This window comes from Mustela erminea, chromosome 1, assembly GCF_009829155.1.
Source record: "Mustela erminea isolate mMusErm1 chromosome 1, mMusErm1.Pri, whole genome shotgun sequence".
NCBI lineage: Eukaryota > Metazoa > Chordata > Mammalia > Carnivora > Mustelidae > Mustela > Mustela erminea.
Genome location: NC_045614.1, coordinates 99,137,586 through 99,156,204, shown reverse-complemented (window position 1 = coordinate 99,156,204; position 18,619 = coordinate 99,137,586). Strand labels below are relative to the sequence as shown.

The window sequence follows — 18,619 nt, the reverse complement described above, 5'->3', positions numbered from 1 at the left end:
GATCCCAGGAGTTCAGCTAAATAGTTATCAAACCATTCTGAACACCTACAAACTCTAAACAGGAGACAGAAGAGAAGAAGAGCAGCAATTCTAGGAACAGAAAATCAACCACTTTCTGAAAGGTAGGACGAGCAAAGAAATGAATCCAAAGCGAAAGGAAGATAGACCGTGGGGGGAGGGGACGGCTCCTGGCAAGCAGTGAAGCAGTGGAGCACAAAATCAGAACTTTAAGAAGTCTGCTCCACTGAGGGACATCGCTCCAGAGGCTAAGCGGAGGTGGAGCCCGCATGGAGACAGTGTGGTCTCAGGTCCTGCAGGGTCACAGAAAGATCGGGGAAAAAAGCTGTGTCTGTGTGTGGCACAACTGCCAGGTACCAGAGCGGGGGAAGTCGACTACAGAGACAGAGCTGAAGAGTGAGATTTCAGATCAGGGTAACCTTAAACCATGATCCAAAGCACATTCACACCACTGTTCTTCAAGCAGGAACCCCACAAATGGTACATCCAGGGAGGCACACCTTGCTGCTCTGGGAGAAGCAGCGTGGCAGGAATCTGCTGGGTGTGGAGACCCCAAACAGGGCTGTGCACCAGAGATGAAAATGCCTGGCCACAGGCTGGATGAGCAGGAAGCGTGGCCAGAGACCGGGAAGACAGAGGGGATTGACTGCTTTTCTCTGAGGGTGCACTAAGGAGTGGAGCCCCAAGTGCTTGACTCCTCTGGGCCAGAGAATGGGAGGCTTCCATTGTCATTCCAGTCCTCCAAAGCTCTATGGAAAACATTTAGGGAACAAAAGCTCCAAGAGTGAACCCAAGCAGATTACTTAGCCTGGCCCCTGGCATGGGTGATGCAATTCGCCTCGGGCAAAGACATTTGAGAATCATTACAACAGGCCCATCTGGAAGAAGAACAGCAAGAACATCCAGCCAAGACCAAGTTCACAACTCAAGGAGAACAGCAGAACTCCAGAGCTAGGGGATAGTAACATATAGCATTCATGGCTTTTTCCCCATGATCCATTAGTCTTGCAAAGTTAAACTTTTTTTAATTTTATTTTTTTCTTATTCTATTTTTTTAACTTTTCCCTCTTTCTTCTTTTAATGTTTTTTAACTAGTTTTTCTTAACAATACATTTCTTTAAAAAATTTTTTTTCTAAACCTTCATTGTTATAGTCATATTTTATCCCTTCATTGTATTTAACCTTATTTTTTTGTATACATATAGGTTTTTTTTTTTTTCCTAAAAAATTTTGGAATATAATTTCTTCTAACAGCTCAAAATATACCTTAATCTAGCACATGGCTTTGTTTTAGTTCCCAGCCTGTGCACATTCCCTCCTTCTTTTTTCTTTTTCCAACCAACTTATCTGATTAATTCCTTTCCTGGAATTTTTAAAAATTTTTTCATCTTTATGGTCATATTTCATTCCTTAATTGTGTTTACCCATATATATATATATATATATATATGTTTTTCTTTCTTTAACATTTTGGGAGGTAGTTTCTTCTAAGAGACCAAAATATACCTAAAATCAAGTGGGTGGCTCTGTTCTGTTCTATTCAGATGAATAGATGTTCTATTCATCTATAAATAATACAATTATATATATATATGTATATATATATATATATACATATATATATAATTTTTTATTTTTATTTCTTTTTTCCCCCCATTCTTCTCCCCCTGGTTTTGGGCCTCTTCTGATTTGGTTAGTGTACTTTTTTCTGAGGTCTTTGCCACCCTTTTAGTACTTTATTCCCTTGTTCATATATTCCTATCTGGATAAAATGACAAGGCCAAAAATTTCACCACAAAAAAAAAAAGAGGAAGTACCAATGGCTAGGGACCTAATCAATATGGACATTGGTAATATGTCAGAACTAGAGTTCAGAATGACAATTCTCAAGGTGTTAGCTGGGCTCAAAAAAGGCATGGAAGATATTAGAGAAACCCTTTCTGGAGAAATAAAAGAACTAAAATCTAACCAAGTTGAAATTTTTTTAAAAAGCTATTAATGAGGTGCAATAAAAAAAGGAGACTTTTTCTGCTAGGATAAATGAGGCAGAAGAGAGAATTAATGATATAGAATACCAAATGACAGAGAACAAAGAAGCTGAGCAAAAGAGAGACAAACAACTACTGGGAGAATTCGAGAGATAAGTGATACCATAAAACAAAACAATATTAGAATAATTGGGATTCCAGAAAAAGAAGAAAGAGAGAGGGGGGCGGAAGGTATATTGGAGCAAATTCTAGTAGATTATTTTATTATAGTAGAGAATTTCCCTAAAGGGAACATCAAAATCCAGGAAACACAGAGAACCCCCCCTTAAAATCAATAAAAATAGGTCCATGCCCTGTCATCTAATAATAAAACTTACAAGTCTCAGTGACAAAGATAAAATCCTGAAAGCAGCTTGGGACAAGAAGTCTGTAACATAAAATGGTAGAAACATTAGATTGGCAGAAGACTTATCCACAGATAAGTCTTTCTGGCAGGCCAGAAAGACCTGGCATGATATATTCAGAGCACTAAATGAGAAAAATATGCAGCCAAGAACACTATATCCAGCTAGGCTATGGCTGAAAATAGAAGGAGAGATAAAAGGCTTCCAGGACAACAAAAATTAAAAGAATTTGCAAACACCAAACCAGCCCTACAGGAAATATTGAAAGGGGTCCTGTAAGCAAAGAGAGAGCCTAAAAGTAGTAGACCAGAAAGGAACAGAGACAATATACAGTAACAGTCACCTTACAGGCAATACAATAGCACTAAATTCATATCTTTCAATAGTTCCCCGAATGTAAATGAGCTAAATGCCCCAATCAAAAGACACAGTGTATCAGAATGGATTAAAAATACAAAACCTGGGGCGCCTGGGTGGCTTAGTGGGTTAAAGCCTCTGCCTTCGGCTCAGGTAATGATCCCAGGGTCCTGGGATTGAGCCCCTCATCGGGCTCTCTGCTCAGTAGGAAGCCTTCTTCCCTTCCTCTCTCTGCCTGCCTCTCTGCCTACTTGTGATTTGTGTCTGTCAAATAAATAAATAAATAAATAATCTTTCAAGGAAAAACAAAACAAAACCCATCAATATGCTGTCAAAAAGAAACTCATTTTAGACCCAAAGACACCTCCAGATTTAAAGTGAGGGGGTGGAAAACAATTTACCATGCTAGGGACATCAAAAGAAAGCTGTGGTGGCAATCCTCATATCAGATAAATTAGATTTTAAGCCAAAGACTCTAATAGGAGATGAGGAAGGACACTATATCATACTTAAAGGGTCTGTCCAACAAGAAGATCTAACAATTTTAAATATCTATGCCCCTAACATAGGAGCAGTCAACTATATAAACCAATTAATAACAAAATCAAAACACATCAACAATAATACAATAATAGTAGGGGACTTTAACAACCCCCCTTCACTGAAATGGACAGATCATCCAAGCAAAAGATCAATAAGGAAATAAAGGTCTTAAATGACACATTGGACCAGATGGACATCACAGATATATTCAGAACATTCCATCCAAAAAAAAAAAAAAACAGAATACACATTCTTCTCTAGTGCACATGGAACATCCTCCAGAATAGATCACATCCTGGGTCACAAATCAGGTCATAGCCAGTACCAAAAAGTTGGGATCATTCCTTGCCTTTTTTCAGACCACAATGCTCTGAAGCTAGCACTCAATCACAAGAGGAAAGTTGGAAAGAACTCAAATACATGGAGGCTAAAAAAATTCTACTAAAGAATGAATGGGTCAACTAGGAAATTACAGAAGAATTGAAAAAATTCTTGGAAACAAATGAAAATGAAAACACAACTGTTTAAAACCTGTGGGACACAGCAAAGGCGGTCCTGAGAGGAAAGTATATAGTGATACAAGCCTTTCTCAAGAAATAAGAAAGGTCTCAAATACACACCAACCCTACACCTAAAGGAGCTAGAGAAAGAACAGTAAAGAAAGCCTAAACCCAGCAGGAGAAGAGAAATAATAAAAGATCAGAGCAGAAATCAACAAAATCGAAACCAAAAGAACAGTAGAACAAATCAACAAAACTAGGAGCTGGTTCTTTGAAAGAATTAATAAGATTGATAAACCCCTGGCCAGACTTATCAAAAAGAAAAGAGAAAGGATCCACATTAATAAAATAATGAATGTAGGAGGAGCAATCACAACCAACACCAAAGAAATACAAATAATCATAAGAACACATTATGAGCAACTATATGCCAGCAAATTTGACAATCTGGAAGAAATGGATGCATTCCTAGAGACGTATAAACTACCAAAACCAAACCAGGAATACATAAAAAAAACTTGAACAGACCCATGACCAGTAAAGAGATTGAAGCAGCCATCAAAAATCTCCCAACAAACAAGAACCCAGGGCCAGACGGCTTCCCAGGGGAATTCTACCAAACATTTAAAGAAGAATTAATTCCTATTCTCTTGAAACTGTTCCCAAAAATAGAAATGGAAGGAAAACTTCCAAACTCATTTTATGAGGCCAGCATTACCTTGATCCCAAAACCAGACAAAGACCCCACCCAAAAGGAGAATTACAGACCAATACCCTTGATGAACACAGAGGTGAAAATTCTCACCAAAATACTAGCCAATAGGAACAAATAGTACATTAAAAGGATCATTCACCACAGCCAAGCGGGATTTATTCCTGGGCTGCAAGGCTGGTTCAACATCTGCAAATCAATCAATGTGATACAATACATTAATAAAAGAAAGAGCAAGAACTATATGATACTCTCAATAGATGCTGAACAAGCATTTGACAAAGTACAGCATCCATTCTTGATCAAAACTCTGCAAAATGTAGGGACAGAGGGTACATGTGTCAATATCATCAAAGCCATCTATGAAAAACCCACAGCAAACATCATTCTTAATGGGGAAAAACTGAGAGCTTTTCCCCTAAGGTCAGGAACACAGCAGAGATATCCACTATCACCACTGCTATTCAACATAGTACTAGAAGTCCTAGTCTCAACAATCAGACAACAAAAAGAAATAAAAGGCATCCAAATTGGCAAAGAAGAAGTCAAACTCTCACTCTTTGCAGGTGATATGATACTTTATGTGATACTTCCACTTTATGTGGAAGTTAAAAGACTCCACTCCCAAACTGGTAGAACTCATACAGAAATTCAGTAAAGTGTCAGGATATAAAATCAATGCACAGAAATCAGTTGCATTTTTACATACCAATATCAAGACTGAAGAAAGGGAAATTAAGAAGTCAATCCCATTTACAATTGCACCCAAAACCATAAGATACCTAGGAATAAACCTAACCAAAGAGGCAAAGAATCTGTACTCAGAAAACTATAAAGTATTCATGGAAGAAATTGAGGAAGACATGAAGAAATGGAAAAACGTTTCATGCTCATGGATTGGAAGAACAAATATTGTGAAAATGTCTATGTTACCTAGAGCAATCTACACATTTAAAGCAATCCCTATCAAAATACCATCAATTTTTTTTCAAAGAAATGGAACAAATAATCCTAAAATTTATATGGAGCCAAAAAAGATCCCAAATAGCTAGAGGAATGTTGAAAAAGAAAGTCAAAGTTGGTGGCATCACAATTCCAGACCTCAAGCTCTATTACAAAGCTATAATCATCAAAACAGTATGGTACTGGCACAGAAACAGACACATAGATCAATGGAACAGAATAGAGAGCCCAAAAATAGACCCTCAACTCTATGGTCAACTAATCTTTGACAAAGCAGGAAGGAATGTCCAATGGAAAAAAGACAAGTCTCTTCAACAAACGGTGTTGGGAAAACTAGACAGCCACATGCAGAAGAATGAAACTTACATTTCCTTACACCACACACAAAAACAGACTCAAAATGGATGAAAAACCTCAATGTGAGACACGAATCCGTGAAAATCCTTGAGGAGTATACAGGCAGTAACCTCTTCAACCTCAGCCACAGCAACTTCTTTCTAGAAACATCACCAAACGCAACAGAAGCAAGGATAAAAATGTGAACTATTGGGACTTCATCAAGATCAAAGCTTTTGCACAGCAAAGGAAACAGTCAACAAAACCAAAAGACAACTGACAGAAGATATTTGCAAATGACATACCAGATAAAAGGCTAGTATCCAAAATCTATAAAGAACTTATCAAACTCAACACTGAAAGAACAAATAACCCAATCAAGAAATGGGCAGAGAACATGAACAAACATTTCTGCAAAGAAGACATCCAGATGGCCAACAGACACATGAAAAAGTGCTCCACATCACTCAGCATCAGGGAAATACAAATCAAAACCACAATGAGATACCACCTCACACCAGTCAGAATGGCTAAAATTAACACATCAGGAAACGACAGATGCTGGCAAGGATGCAGAGAAAGGGCAACCCTCTTACACTGTTTGTGGGAACGCAAGCTGGTGCAGCCACTCTGGAAAATAACATGGAGGTTCCTCAAAAAGTTGAAAATAGGGCTACCCTAAGACCCAGCAATCGCACTACTGGGTATTTACCCTAAAGATACAAATGTAGTGATCTGAAGGGGCATGTGCATCCCAATGTTTATAGCAGCAATGTCCACAATAGCCAAACTATGGAAAGAACCTAGATGTCCATCAACAGATGAATGGATAAAGAAGATGTGGCATATATATACAATGGAATACTATGCAGCCATCAAAAGAAATGAAATCTTGCCATTTGCAACCACGTGAATGGAACTAGAGGTATTAAGCTGAGCAAAATAAGTTAATCAGAGAAAGACAATTATCATATGATCTCCCTGATATGAGGAAGTTGAGAGGCAGAGTTGGGGGGGGGGTGTTGGGGGTTAGGGAAGGAAAAAATGAAACAAGATGAGATTGGGAGGGAGACAAACCATAACAGACTCTTAGTCTCACAAAACAAACTGAGGGCTGCTGGGGGGAGGGGGATTGTGGAGATGGTGATTGGGTTATGGACATTGGGGAGGGTACATGATATGGTGAGTGCTGTGAAGTGTGTAAGCTGGACAAGTCACAAACCTGTACCCCTGGGGCAAATAATACATTATATGTTAATTAAAACATTTTTTTGTAAAGAATAGCTAAGGATTCAGGGGGGTCCCCATGAACACTGGGAGTTACATGAGCCTGTTCCATATCTGAAGAACAGAAAGCAGGAGTTATTCCAAACAGACAAAATATTCTTATAACAATCATGAGCTTTCTTTTTTACTTCTAGATTTATTTATTTGTCATAGAGGGAGAGAGAGAGAAAACAAGCAGGGGAGCAGCAGGCAGAGGGAGAAGCAGGCTCCCCGCTGAGCAGGGAGCCTGATGCAGGGACTCAATCCCACGACCCTGGGATCATAGCCTAAGCCAAAGGAAGACGCTTAACTGACTGAGCCATCCAGGTGTCCTGAATCATGGAATCATGAGCTTAAGAAAACCACACATCCTATATTCTACAGCTGAATAGTGCCTCCATATTAGGTAAAAACAATCCATGCATCCCTGTCCAGTCAATTTGCCAAGTAAAGGCAGCTCTCAGCCAACTGCCATTTTGAAAAGAGAAAGTTGCAAAAATCGAAACATGTTCTCAAGACAGTGTCAATTTTAGAAAATAATAATTTACACATTTTTTTGAAATTCCTTTTCCCTAAGATTTGGATATACATAATCACTTCATCTCTGTTGCCCAGCCATTCAGCCCAGGTCACCATCTCCCCCAACCCCCTTACAAGAGGATGCTTAGCCAGGAAAACAAGCTGCTTCTTCGGGAAGTGACAGTTGGTACTATAGGCCAACACCCAGACACTAGGGAAGCAGCAGAGGCCACAAGAGTTGCGAGGTGGCAGGCTGTTTCCTACAGCAGATGGGATGAGAGGAGCTGCTGCACCCACATCCTCCACTCAGCACTTAGAAGCTTTTGCCCACCCTCCAGTTGTGGTCCCGGAGGACGGCACCCTCCAGACCCAGTGCTCAGAAACTGACTGAGCCACACAGGACACACACTGACGCAATATGTCCTTGCTTCTCAATGGCTGGCTGGGCAAAGGTGGGCAATACGAGTCAATTTATTCCCGTTTCCCAGGCACCTCTTTGCCTCCCTTCAATTGCAAGGTGTCCCCAGTACCCACAGAGAGAGCTGTTCCCATCCTTTGGACCTGAGCCTGAATATCTCAGGGGGCTCCCCCCATGCTCACCCTCAGCACAGCTGGCTGTGAGGACGCAGATGGCATCTCTAGGCTGAGCACACGCTGCTTTGTGAAGTCAAGAACAGAACTATGAGCCCTGCAAGTGCCATCTTTAATGAAAGCAAAACTGCTGGCGAAGGTCAGCCAGATTGTTTCTTTCCCCTTACCTGGTTCTTGGATGTGTGCTTTGGTCTCCGATTCCTGAAATCCAATAAACAACAGATTAGTATCAAGAAATGACTGATAATTTCTTTACATTGAGAAGCTGTCCCTGGGATGGACCTGGAGACATCAGGTCCACAGAAACAATCATCAAGAGCTCTGGCACTTATGCTACTGAACGCACCTCACATGGAGTCGCATCTACTTTGCCCAAGAATCATGGGTAAAAACAAGTCACAAATAAATTAAACCCCAATTAACACCAAGCGCCTGGGGGATGGGATAAGACCTAAATCTTTTCCCATTTAACATTTATTGTTTACTATTAACAAGTACCGTGCCTTCTGCTTTACAGAGATTGTCTCATTTAATCCTCACAACGATCCACCACCCAACGAGGGTTAGATTACTGTCCCATTTTACAGTCAAGGAGACAACACAGGTAGTATGGGTCGCTGTCCCCTCAAAATGATGTACAAATAAAACAGAGTGAGTTCCAGGTTAAAATCACCCAAACCCAAAAATTTACATCTCAAACCACCCTTATTATAACCTGTACATTCAGACTTTTCAGATCGCATCTAAAATCAAACAAAAAGTGCCCCCCTACTTCATTATCCCATATTTTCCTCATGACTGTTTTCATGCCCTCCACATCTGTCAGGTGATTGCTATTCCAATTTGATTTATACTTCTCATCCCACTATCTTCTCCATATTGTGATTTCCTTCCCACAGACCCTGGCAGAACACCCTGCTGCCCTTTACTCATGCCTTCACTTACCTTTGCTGGAATGTCCCCCTCTAAAACATCCTGGACTTCCTCTGTGGCTGTGGGCAACTGGACAGTTAACTGGAATGTTCCTATTCCTGGCCATAGTAACTCATGGTTCTTAGTCTCCAGAACTCTTTGCCGAACTAAAACGAAAGAAAGAAAGAAAGAAAGAAAGAAAGAAAGAAAGAAAGAAACTAACTAACTGTCAAGCAATCTTTATTCACCAAATTACTCCATGATTTCCATAGGGCTTCATCATTTTCAATCAATGGCTTGGTCAGTTTCCCAAGCAAGTCCTTACATAGTGAAAAGCTAAAAAGTTTAGCAAGCAGACATGGGTTTCAACCCCATCTTTACCCTTACTATTATTATTTTTTTTAACCCTTGGGAATGTTCCTTAATAAGTCTTATTTGCAAAGCCTCAGTCTTCTTGTCTATTAGCAAATAATTAATGAACACTGTCTTACATAGGTGTTACATCAATTAAATTGACAAACATTATAAAGGACTTCGTACAGTACATAATGCTCGATAGGTACTAAGAAAAGTAACAATATTTATTCTACAAGTGAAGAGAAATAATCAAAGCATGGCTAATGATGAACAGTGAAGACTGGGTGCTGGGAAAAGGCATGATGAAAGCTGTGTTTCAGGGGCTTAGCTGTGTTTCTGGGTGGCTCAGTCAGTTAAGCGTCTGCCTTTGGTTCAGGTCATGATCCCAGGATCGTGGGATCAAGCCCTGGATCGGGGTCCCTGCTCCACAGGAAGACTGCTTCTCCCTCTGCCACTTCCCCTGCTTGTGTTCCCTCTCTCACTGTGTCTCTCTCTGTCAAATAAATAAATAAAATCTTAAAAAAAAAAAAAGCTGAGTTTTAGGAAGGTGATTTGAGTGACCATGAGCACAATGGCTAGGGACCTAGTGAAAAAGGTATTTCGTTCAGTTCTTTAACCTAGTATGGTAAGAGCCAGTCATCCAATAATCAATGGAGTAGAAAAGAAGGGATGGGAGAGATTAAAAAAAAAAAAGAAAGAAAGAAAGAATTAGCATAGCAGGCAGCTGGGTTGTAGTGAAAAAACTGAAGAATGAACATAAGAGTCCAAAGACTGGGATTTGAATTCCAACTCTGCCAAAAAACTAGATGAGTGACATTGAGAAACTACCTTAACCTCTTGAGTCAGTTTCCTCCCTTAAAAGGTGTCTGCTCCCTTAAAAGGTGTTTTATAACACCCACAAGGGCTATGCAAATGTAAATTTATAATTACAAGCTGGAGCAGCCAGAGAGAGAAAAGGAAAATCAGTGTATCCCAGGCCATGGAGAAGCGGTGGTGAGTAAGTTTAGAGGAGGAGGCGTGGTCAACACAGAGGGTGCGAAGGTTCGGGGTGAAGGCGAACCTTTGAGAGTGCCCAGCTGCTCCCAGACGTGGCTCTGACGTGAATGTTGGGCTCCGTGCTGCACTCCGGTGCGAGTGGGTGGTCTGAGAGGCGGAGGAGATAGGGAATCTTCCCTAAGAAGGAGTTGGAAGAGCTTTCCCGCCTCACTCATCCATGAAAGGGTAGAAGTGAGGTCTTCACCAGATGCTAACTTAGAAACAGGCCCCAGAAACAAAATGAGAAGGAACACCAGACTCTACTTTCACTCTTTACGAGATAGCAGTCCGTTTTCACACAGACTCCTGCGGGGCTGGCCTAAGCTAGTGAAAGGACTGAGGATTGGATTAAGACCCCTAAAGCCTGAGAACCAGCCAAGCTTTGTAAGCCAACTTGTCTAGAGCTGTGGGCTTCTGTGATGCATTCCTTTTATAATCTCCCTAGACTTTGGGAGAGTCTTATCCAGGCATCCAAATGCAAAAGATCTGAGATCGTGCACAATCACACAGGGCACCAGGATTTCGAGAGAGCAGACAGTAGCAATAGGGGTTAAGTGACCCGCAACCAAGACAAGGTGAATCTGGAAGGAAAAAGAGCTGAAACTCTGACGTCCAGCCACCCCTCCCCATGTGGACAGTCTCCCTTCCGCACCATCCTCAGACCACTGACATTCAACTTTACCTAAAGAGGAGATGGATTCCCTTTCCCCAAAGAGACGGAAAATCAACAGAAGCCAAGTTATGACCCAAAAGGAGGATAAAAGCACACATCTAGAATAGGGCTTTAACGTCTTCTAAGTCAATGTACACTGGACTTCGAAGAAATTGAGTGAACTATTTAAGAGAAAGATACAGTTTCCAAATACTTCTGCTTGCCATACACTAATTTCTTTTCTTTCTTTCTTTTTTTCTTTTTTTTGAAGATTTTATTTATTTTTTGAGAAGGAGAGAGAGCATGAACAGTGGAAGGCAGAGAATGAAAGAGAGAAGCAGGCTCCCTGTTGAGCAGAGAGCCCATTTGGGGCTGGGATCCCAGAACCCCAGGATCATGCCCTGAGCGAAGGCAGACGCTTAACCAATTGAGCCACCCAGGCAGCCCAGCTATACACTTATTTCTACACAGCAGTGCTGCTGGGCTCATTCTAACTACATGAATCATATGAAAAACGCACTACACGGTGGCCCACCTGGTAAAGCCACTTCCTTGTGGGAGGGGGTCGGGGGAGGGAATCCCTACTGGAGAATGAGGATCACTGTTAGCAAATTTCTGCCCACATTGTGCTGGGGCAATAGCTTCTCTGGTAGGAAACTGAAACTGAATAGGCACTTCCTGCAACCCCCACCCCCCCATCCCAGGGCCCTTGTCCATAAAAGGTTTTGAGTTGTTCTAAGTCTGAGTCATCTGTGCTGGGGTACCATAACAGAGGTCCTGGAGCAGCCTGGGGATGGAGGTAGGGGGAGGTGGGCTGGGCCATGAGAGGAAGGAACAACCATTTCTGCGTTCGGGGCTAGAACAGAAGGATGTCGACACAAAAGTGTACTTTGCGCTGCTGGTATTTTTATGCTGTTTGTATTTTCTATTGATTATTTCCCTTTTTTTTTTCACTCAGTGTTGGCAACAAACAACAGGGCTTCCCAAACTTTAGCATACCAGAATCACCATGGTGCTGGTTAAACGCATGGATTCCCACTCACCTGCACCCGGGGTTCCAAAATCTCTGAGGCTGCCGGGAATGGGTCTGATTAGTCTGTTGTGAGTCAGATACAGAGGTCTGTGCCCCCAATTTGAGAACTACCGGGGAGGATAATGGGATTCTAAAGAAGAAGTAAGTGTCCCTAAGGGCCAAGTCTATATGATGTTGACAGCTGGCAATCAAAGTGGTAAAACTCCTTGAAGAAAATGAAATCCAGGGGAAATGGCTGACATTGCACAGCAGCCCTTCTGAGCATTCCTCAGTGAAATGAGTCCTTGGAAAACCTGGTACTTTGTTTTCATAAGGGCTCTGAGCCTAGTAGGTCTCCTGTCCCCAACTGGCCTCCCCTTCAACACACTTAGCTGTGGACCCTTCTCCTCCCTGGGTTTCATTCTTTCCCTTCTGGATCTCTGCCTAGAGCATTCCAGTTTCTCTCAGGTTAGCCGCATTGCCTCTCCTTTGGCTCAAATGCTTCTCTAAATCCCGCGGCAGGAAGGTAGGATCAGGGGTTGTCCACATCCTTTCCTATGAGATTCCAAAGGAAAAAGGACACCCTCTGGGAACAGCAGCTCACAGGCCTCTCACTACAGGTCTGGCAGTGTCTGGACCCAGTAGATCATAACTGGGTGGGTACTTATCTTCCCTCTCCTAAAGGCAACAGCAAGGAGGGTGGGGAACTCAGCCGCTCAACCGCCTGCAAGGCGGGGGCTCAAAACTCCAAACCCACATCAACTCAGAATGTCACCCCTGTCTCCAGTCTGAGAACCACCCTGACACTGAGGGAAGAGGTACCAGCACACCCCCAGCAAAGATTCCGCGTGTTCATCAACAGCACACAGCCCTCCAGTAACCTTCTATATTTATACCCACTGTGCTTTTAGGCAGCAATTTTGTACCTCCTCCAAGTGACCCCAGAAACATGAAGAATCCCAGGACCTGTGGGAAAATCCCCGGAACTCCTCACATTCCTTAATACCTTTTGTCTCCCACCAAAAAAATAACTGAAGGAAAGGGGGCCTCTCCCTCTCCCTACCTCTCTGTCCCTCTCTCTCTGAGCACTGACCTCAGTTACCAAATCCACGAATATGTACACGAATATTTATCTTCCAGCCCCACGCTGATTTTCATTGCTCAAGGATTCAATTGTCCTCACCTAGAACATTACATGAATCTCCTGAAAGTTGTGATTTCCAGGGTCTCTTCCAACAGAAGTCAAGGTACTTCTTTTCAACCAGATTTATCTCCCTAAGGTGTACTGGTGTACTTGGACATGTCTCCCCTCTGCCTATTTGGGGAGGGGGGGGGTAGTTCATAGTCCTTATGGTGTCATTCAAGGCCCTCTACCATCTCAACCCAACTTTTTCTTAGCCTTAACTTCCTCCCCAGCACTTCACAAGAAGGAGGTTTAATAACAGAGTGCCTAAGATTTTTAAAATATAGGCGTCCCCCGCCCCTCTTGGCCTTTTGAAATTTCCCAGGCCCCCGTCGACAGATCTTGCTTGTACAGAGATTAGCAAAGTCATCACTCAACCCAAACCTCCCCGAAGGCGCCCTGCGTGTTGCTGAAGATGCCCGGTGCTCTCCTGGCCCCAGCACCTGTTCAGGAGGAGTCCGCCCGCATATTCCGCGCCGATTGGCCCTCAGGAATCAGTTGAGATGTGACTCTCCCTGGAAACTTCCTCTTCCCTTACAACGGTGAGGGAACCTTTGGAGTTCAACCTTTGGAGTTCTGAACAGCTGCTTTAACAGAATGAAAAACAACTGCGACGGAACAGCTCGGCCCCTAAGGCTCCAGGCTGGCAGCCATGTAAAAGCAGGTGAGGCAAGCAGCCTATCAGCTCCTTTCCGCCCGCCGCGGGGTCAGCGTCAGAACTCACTCGCGCGGTTCTGCCGCCACCTCCCGGCAGCACCTGGGAGTGCTTCTCGCCCCTCGCGCGCCCTCCCTCCCCTAAGGCTGCAGCAGGAGCCCGGCGGGCTCCAAGTTACCCCGCGGGAAGACCCCGGTTGTCCCTCTCACCCGCACCCTTGCACCCCTCACCGGCGTCTAGATGGAAGAACGCCAGGAAGCGGGTCGCGGTGCCCGGCTCCTGGCGGACCTCACACTCCCCGCCGCCGGATCTCCTCGCGCTCTGGAAGTACATCTGCAACTTGGTGCTCAAGTTCTTCGGGGGGTCGGGACCCCAGGACCCTTCGACCCGCAGGGGGAAGGAGCCGGGCGCAGCCATCCTCAGCTCCGCTCCCCTGCCCCCGCTGCTCCACCCGCCCCACTTGAGTGCGGCCGACTTTGTCCCTTTAAGTTTCAGTTTCACTTTCCTAGAAAACTCCTCCCCTGGCATTAGTTTCTGCCAACAGCTGTTAATAGCTGTGCGGGCCTCAAACTAGTCACCCCGCACTCCCACCCCGCAGTTCCTCACCTTCAGCTCTGGCCCACGGCCAGGGCTGGTCGCCACTCCAAGCAACTGGTCTTGCACTCGCTGTTTTCTGCACTTGGGTCCCTAAGCTCGGGCACCGCGTGCCCCCTCGTCCCCCAAATGACAGCTGAAATCAGCGTATTTGACGGCGCACAACACCTGCTGCAAACACAAAGACAACTTCACTTTTGCCGCAGGGCAACGTTTTACAAGAAAATAACAAGGCTTGGCAAACTGATTCTTTACAATGTAGAAAGAGGTCCCCGAGTAATGATCAGAATTGTATCTGACCTTTTTTTTTTCTTTTGCATTTTGTTCCTGATCTGTTACTATTATACGTCCAAAAATATAAGGGGGGGGGGGAGTGGTAATTCACAGTTCTTTATGGAATATTTACTAGGTTCCCTGTGCCTGGGATGGATTCAACAAACACAGTTTCTGCCCTCATTGAGCTCCCAACGCTGTGGGGACACGGTGGAGTAAGTGCTCTTGGAGGGAATATACAGGTGGTCCTGGAACAAATCAGGAGGAGCTTGGGTGTTCAAGCTCAGGGAGAATTTATGGGGAGGTGACATGTAACCTGACCACTAAAGATGATGGGGATGTTGGCGCTAAACGTAAAAGTCAGCTATTTTACCAGCAAAATGGGTTTCTTTGGGACTAGCAGAGAATTGCAATTTCGGACAAATAGCAAACTACTGTAAAAAAAAAAAAAAAATCAGTCCAACAAACAAAGCTGAGCGCTAGCAGGAGGAAGTTGGGAGGGGTTGTTTTCAAGGCAATTCTATTGGAGAAAACCGAGAGTTCTGGGTGATGGCAGTTTCTCATTGGCTGAGTCTAGGATAATTGAGTTCCTTCCTCTTTGGGCTTGTCACTGATGACACTCTCCACCGAGGATTCTTATGTTGGGGTCCATAATAGTCGATTCTTCCTGTGATTGACATGGAGGGGTATGGCATGAGCGCTCTACCTTCTGGCCTCCCGGTTCCATTTAGTGAGGTTTCCCTTTATGAATTTAGACAGAGGATAATCTTGGAGGGCTGAGAAGAGGAAGCGGTTTCCATAATGTAACTGACTGGTACAGAATCACTCTGGTTGCTGTGTAGTAGCTAGAGCAGAGGAGGGAGATCAGCCATGTGGCTACCGTAGTGTCTGTCCCCAGTGGCTGAGACCAGAGGAGAACCTTCTGAGAATGAGTGAGATTCCAAATCGGTACTGAAGGCAGAGCTGCAGGACTTGCTGAAAGATGTGGACAGGGAGCCAAGATGCTCAAGCATGCCTCCATGGTTATCCATGAACTTTCGGAGCCACTGGCTCAGTAACAGTGGCATCCACCAGATAGGAGAACCGAGATGTGGCCAGAAACATGGGAGAGGCTAGGAATGTATTTGTCTTTGACCTGTCATAAAAGAGTGTTTCAAGTGGGAAGGAGCGGCTTTCGTTCACACTACCAATACATCACGTGAGAGAAGGTGTCTCAGGCTTCGGACCCGCAAGCACTGTCTCCCTGTGGGGAGGGAGGAGAAGGACCTGGCAGTGGACGGAGGTCTGGAAGGAAGGGAAGGAAGTGGAGGCAGGCAAGCATAGTCAGCTCTTTCCAGAAGCGTGACTGTGAAGGGGCAGAAGGAGTTGGGCAGCAGTGTATGGGGTTATAGGATCAGGGAGCTGTTGCTTCTGTTTTCTGGCTTTTAAGATATTTTTAGGATGTAAGAGTCTGAGGCATGTTTGAATACTGGGGGAACGAAGTGAAGGGCAGAGGGAAGGTGCAGGTTGTGGGAGGAGGTGGGAGGGCTTTCTGGAGCCATGAACCCTTGGGGGAGAACAGCTGTCCCACTGCCATGGAAATGAGGCGGAGATGGAGAGCAGAAGCAGGTGATTCTGAATGACCGCTGTTGGGAAGTTATGGGACTTCTCTCTGATGGCTTCTGTTTGCTCCGTGAAGGAGGTGACGTGGTCTCAGACGCAGCCTAAATTAGAGCTGCTTTCCCTGTAGGACTGGACCTTGCATGTCATCTTCTAAGAGAACCAAGGCCAGGCCAAAGAGAGGTTACTGCCTGGGCTTTCCTTCAGCTCAGTAATACTGCGGAAGGCAGGTATTTCCCCCTGACGCCAGCTTTCTACCTGCAGGTGGCGCGTATCATTCAGCCCAAACCACCCCCCCGCCCCCCCCCCCAAGGACACGGAAGGGCCAGCCGCAGCTCTCAGCCACGCAGTGGTGGCCCATGGCCCCACGGAGTCTCACCCCAAGCCACAGCTAATATCAGCACCCTCCTTTCCCCAGAGTTTGAGATTCCAGAACTGAGCAGTTTATCTTTTTCCTCACATTATCATTTTCCAAGAAATAGAGGAAAACAGAAATCATTTATTTATAGTGGAAGTTTTATATGGCCATTTCTGGATTTCTTTCAAGAAGTTACTTAATTATCAGCAATGTGTGAGAGCTGCTCAGCCTGTTCTTCAACCCTGGGAGCACTGGGAAGGAGTTACCAGGGGATAAGGATGGTAGGTCTTGAAAACCAAGCAAATAAAGTTCTAGAAAAAGCTAATTGCTGCTTGTCATCAGCCCCTGAAGTACTTGAATACTTGTCTTTTCTCCTAAATGGTTTTGTCACCATTCGCTTGCTGAACCGGTACCCTACCCCCTCCCACTGTGTGCTTTTTCTCTCTCAATTCTCCATCTGCAATGGGTGTCTGCCTCCTGAACCCCATTTCCTTCCAGCGAAGCAAATGTCCACTCAGGGCCTGGGAACTGGCCGGGTCCACTGTGAAAGATGAAATGAAATGGTGTCATTTATGTCAGGGGTTTTTAAATGGAACCGGACGGCCATTTAGGAAGTGGGCCTTATGCACGTTCTCACCCGCTGGAACCGTGAACTTCTGTACTAAGCCATACAGCAAACGCTCTAAGGATTCTGCATTAACTCCTATAACTTCCTACATAACAGACTTCTGCTGAGAGAGGACCTTAGCAACCAATTATGTTTAACGAAGATTAGTTTTCTGCCGCCAACACCAACCAAAATTCTTTGTAAACAACATATACAACCCTTCACATTTTGTCTTTAAAACCCCTCAGAGCTTCACTCCTTAGGGAGACAATATTTGGGTCGCTGCCCAAAACCGTGTACCTAGAATTTGAAATTCTAAGACCCCAAATAATTGCTTTTGTTTTCATCCTGTCCTGCCTCTTTCCCTCGTCAACACCCCCACATAACCACAGCTGATCTTGATGTAACAACTCCCAACTGCATTTTTGGGCTGAACTTCCCTTTCTCTACTTCTTCTAAATTTCTCTGTTCAGCTTCTCTACAAACTTCTATAACCCAGCATCAGGCTGCTTTCAACTTCTCTACAAACCAGGATTTCTTCCATCTGAAGTGGGGTTTTTTGGTTGTTTTTTGAGGGGGAAGGGAAGGGTAGCTTTCCCATTTGTCTTGAATCCGTTAATTCTGAGGACCTCATGCCCACCTTTCCACTTTGCTCTGGAACTCCTGGCCCGGTCCCCTAAAATAGGATGTGACTTCAGAAGTAAGGCAAACCCCCCTCAATGGTAACACTCTGCTACCACTCCAAGTTCAGTTCTCTGGTGGAGTCACCTGATGGACACACCCCATTTCTGGCCTTCTTCCCTGTGTTCAGGTCCCTTTCAGGAGCTGTCTGTTCTTCTTCTTCTTCTTCTTCTTTTTTTTTTTTTTTTAAGATTTTATTTATTTATTTGACATGGAGACACAGCGAGAGAGGGAACACAAGCGCGGGGAGTGGAAGAGGGAAAAGCAAGCTCTCCGCTGAGCAGGGAGCCCAGGGAACCTGATGCGGGACTGGATCCCAGGAGGCTGACATCATGACCTGAGCCCAAGGCAGATGCTTAACGACTGAGCCACCCAGGCACCCCATGGAGCTGTATGTTCTTCAAGCTTCCATGGGGTAAGTCTCTAATACCTTCACTCCTCCACCAGCATAGGGATCCTTCATGGTCCATTTTCCCAAACAGGAGCCATTTAGACTCACTAATA

At 44.3% G+C, this 18,619-nt stretch overlaps 1 protein-coding gene across 5 annotated transcripts in view; it reads right to left on the bottom strand.

Moving 5' to 3' along the window:
• The window catches only part of PARP14 (poly(ADP-ribose) polymerase family member 14), a 53,883-nt gene extending 39,377 nt beyond the window's left edge, over positions 1-14,506 (bottom strand). For 2 of the 5 annotated variants that reach the window (XM_032335036.1, XM_032335045.1), the window contains exons 1-3: positions 14,234-14,504; positions 9,143-9,276; positions 8,365-8,398 (exon numbers count right to left, since the gene is read on the bottom strand). In XM_032335036.1, the coding sequence (XP_032190927.1) occupies positions 8,365-8,398; positions 9,143-9,276; positions 14,234-14,420 (355 nt within the window). In that variant the 5' untranslated portion in view covers positions 14,421-14,504. Of the gene's footprint in view, positions 1-8,364; positions 8,399-9,142; positions 9,277-14,233 lie in introns of all 5 variants that reach the window. The other 3 variants (XM_032335048.1, XM_032335042.1, XM_032335039.1) reach the window with 3 other exon arrangements.
• Positions 14,507-18,619: the final 4,113 nt, after the last annotated feature.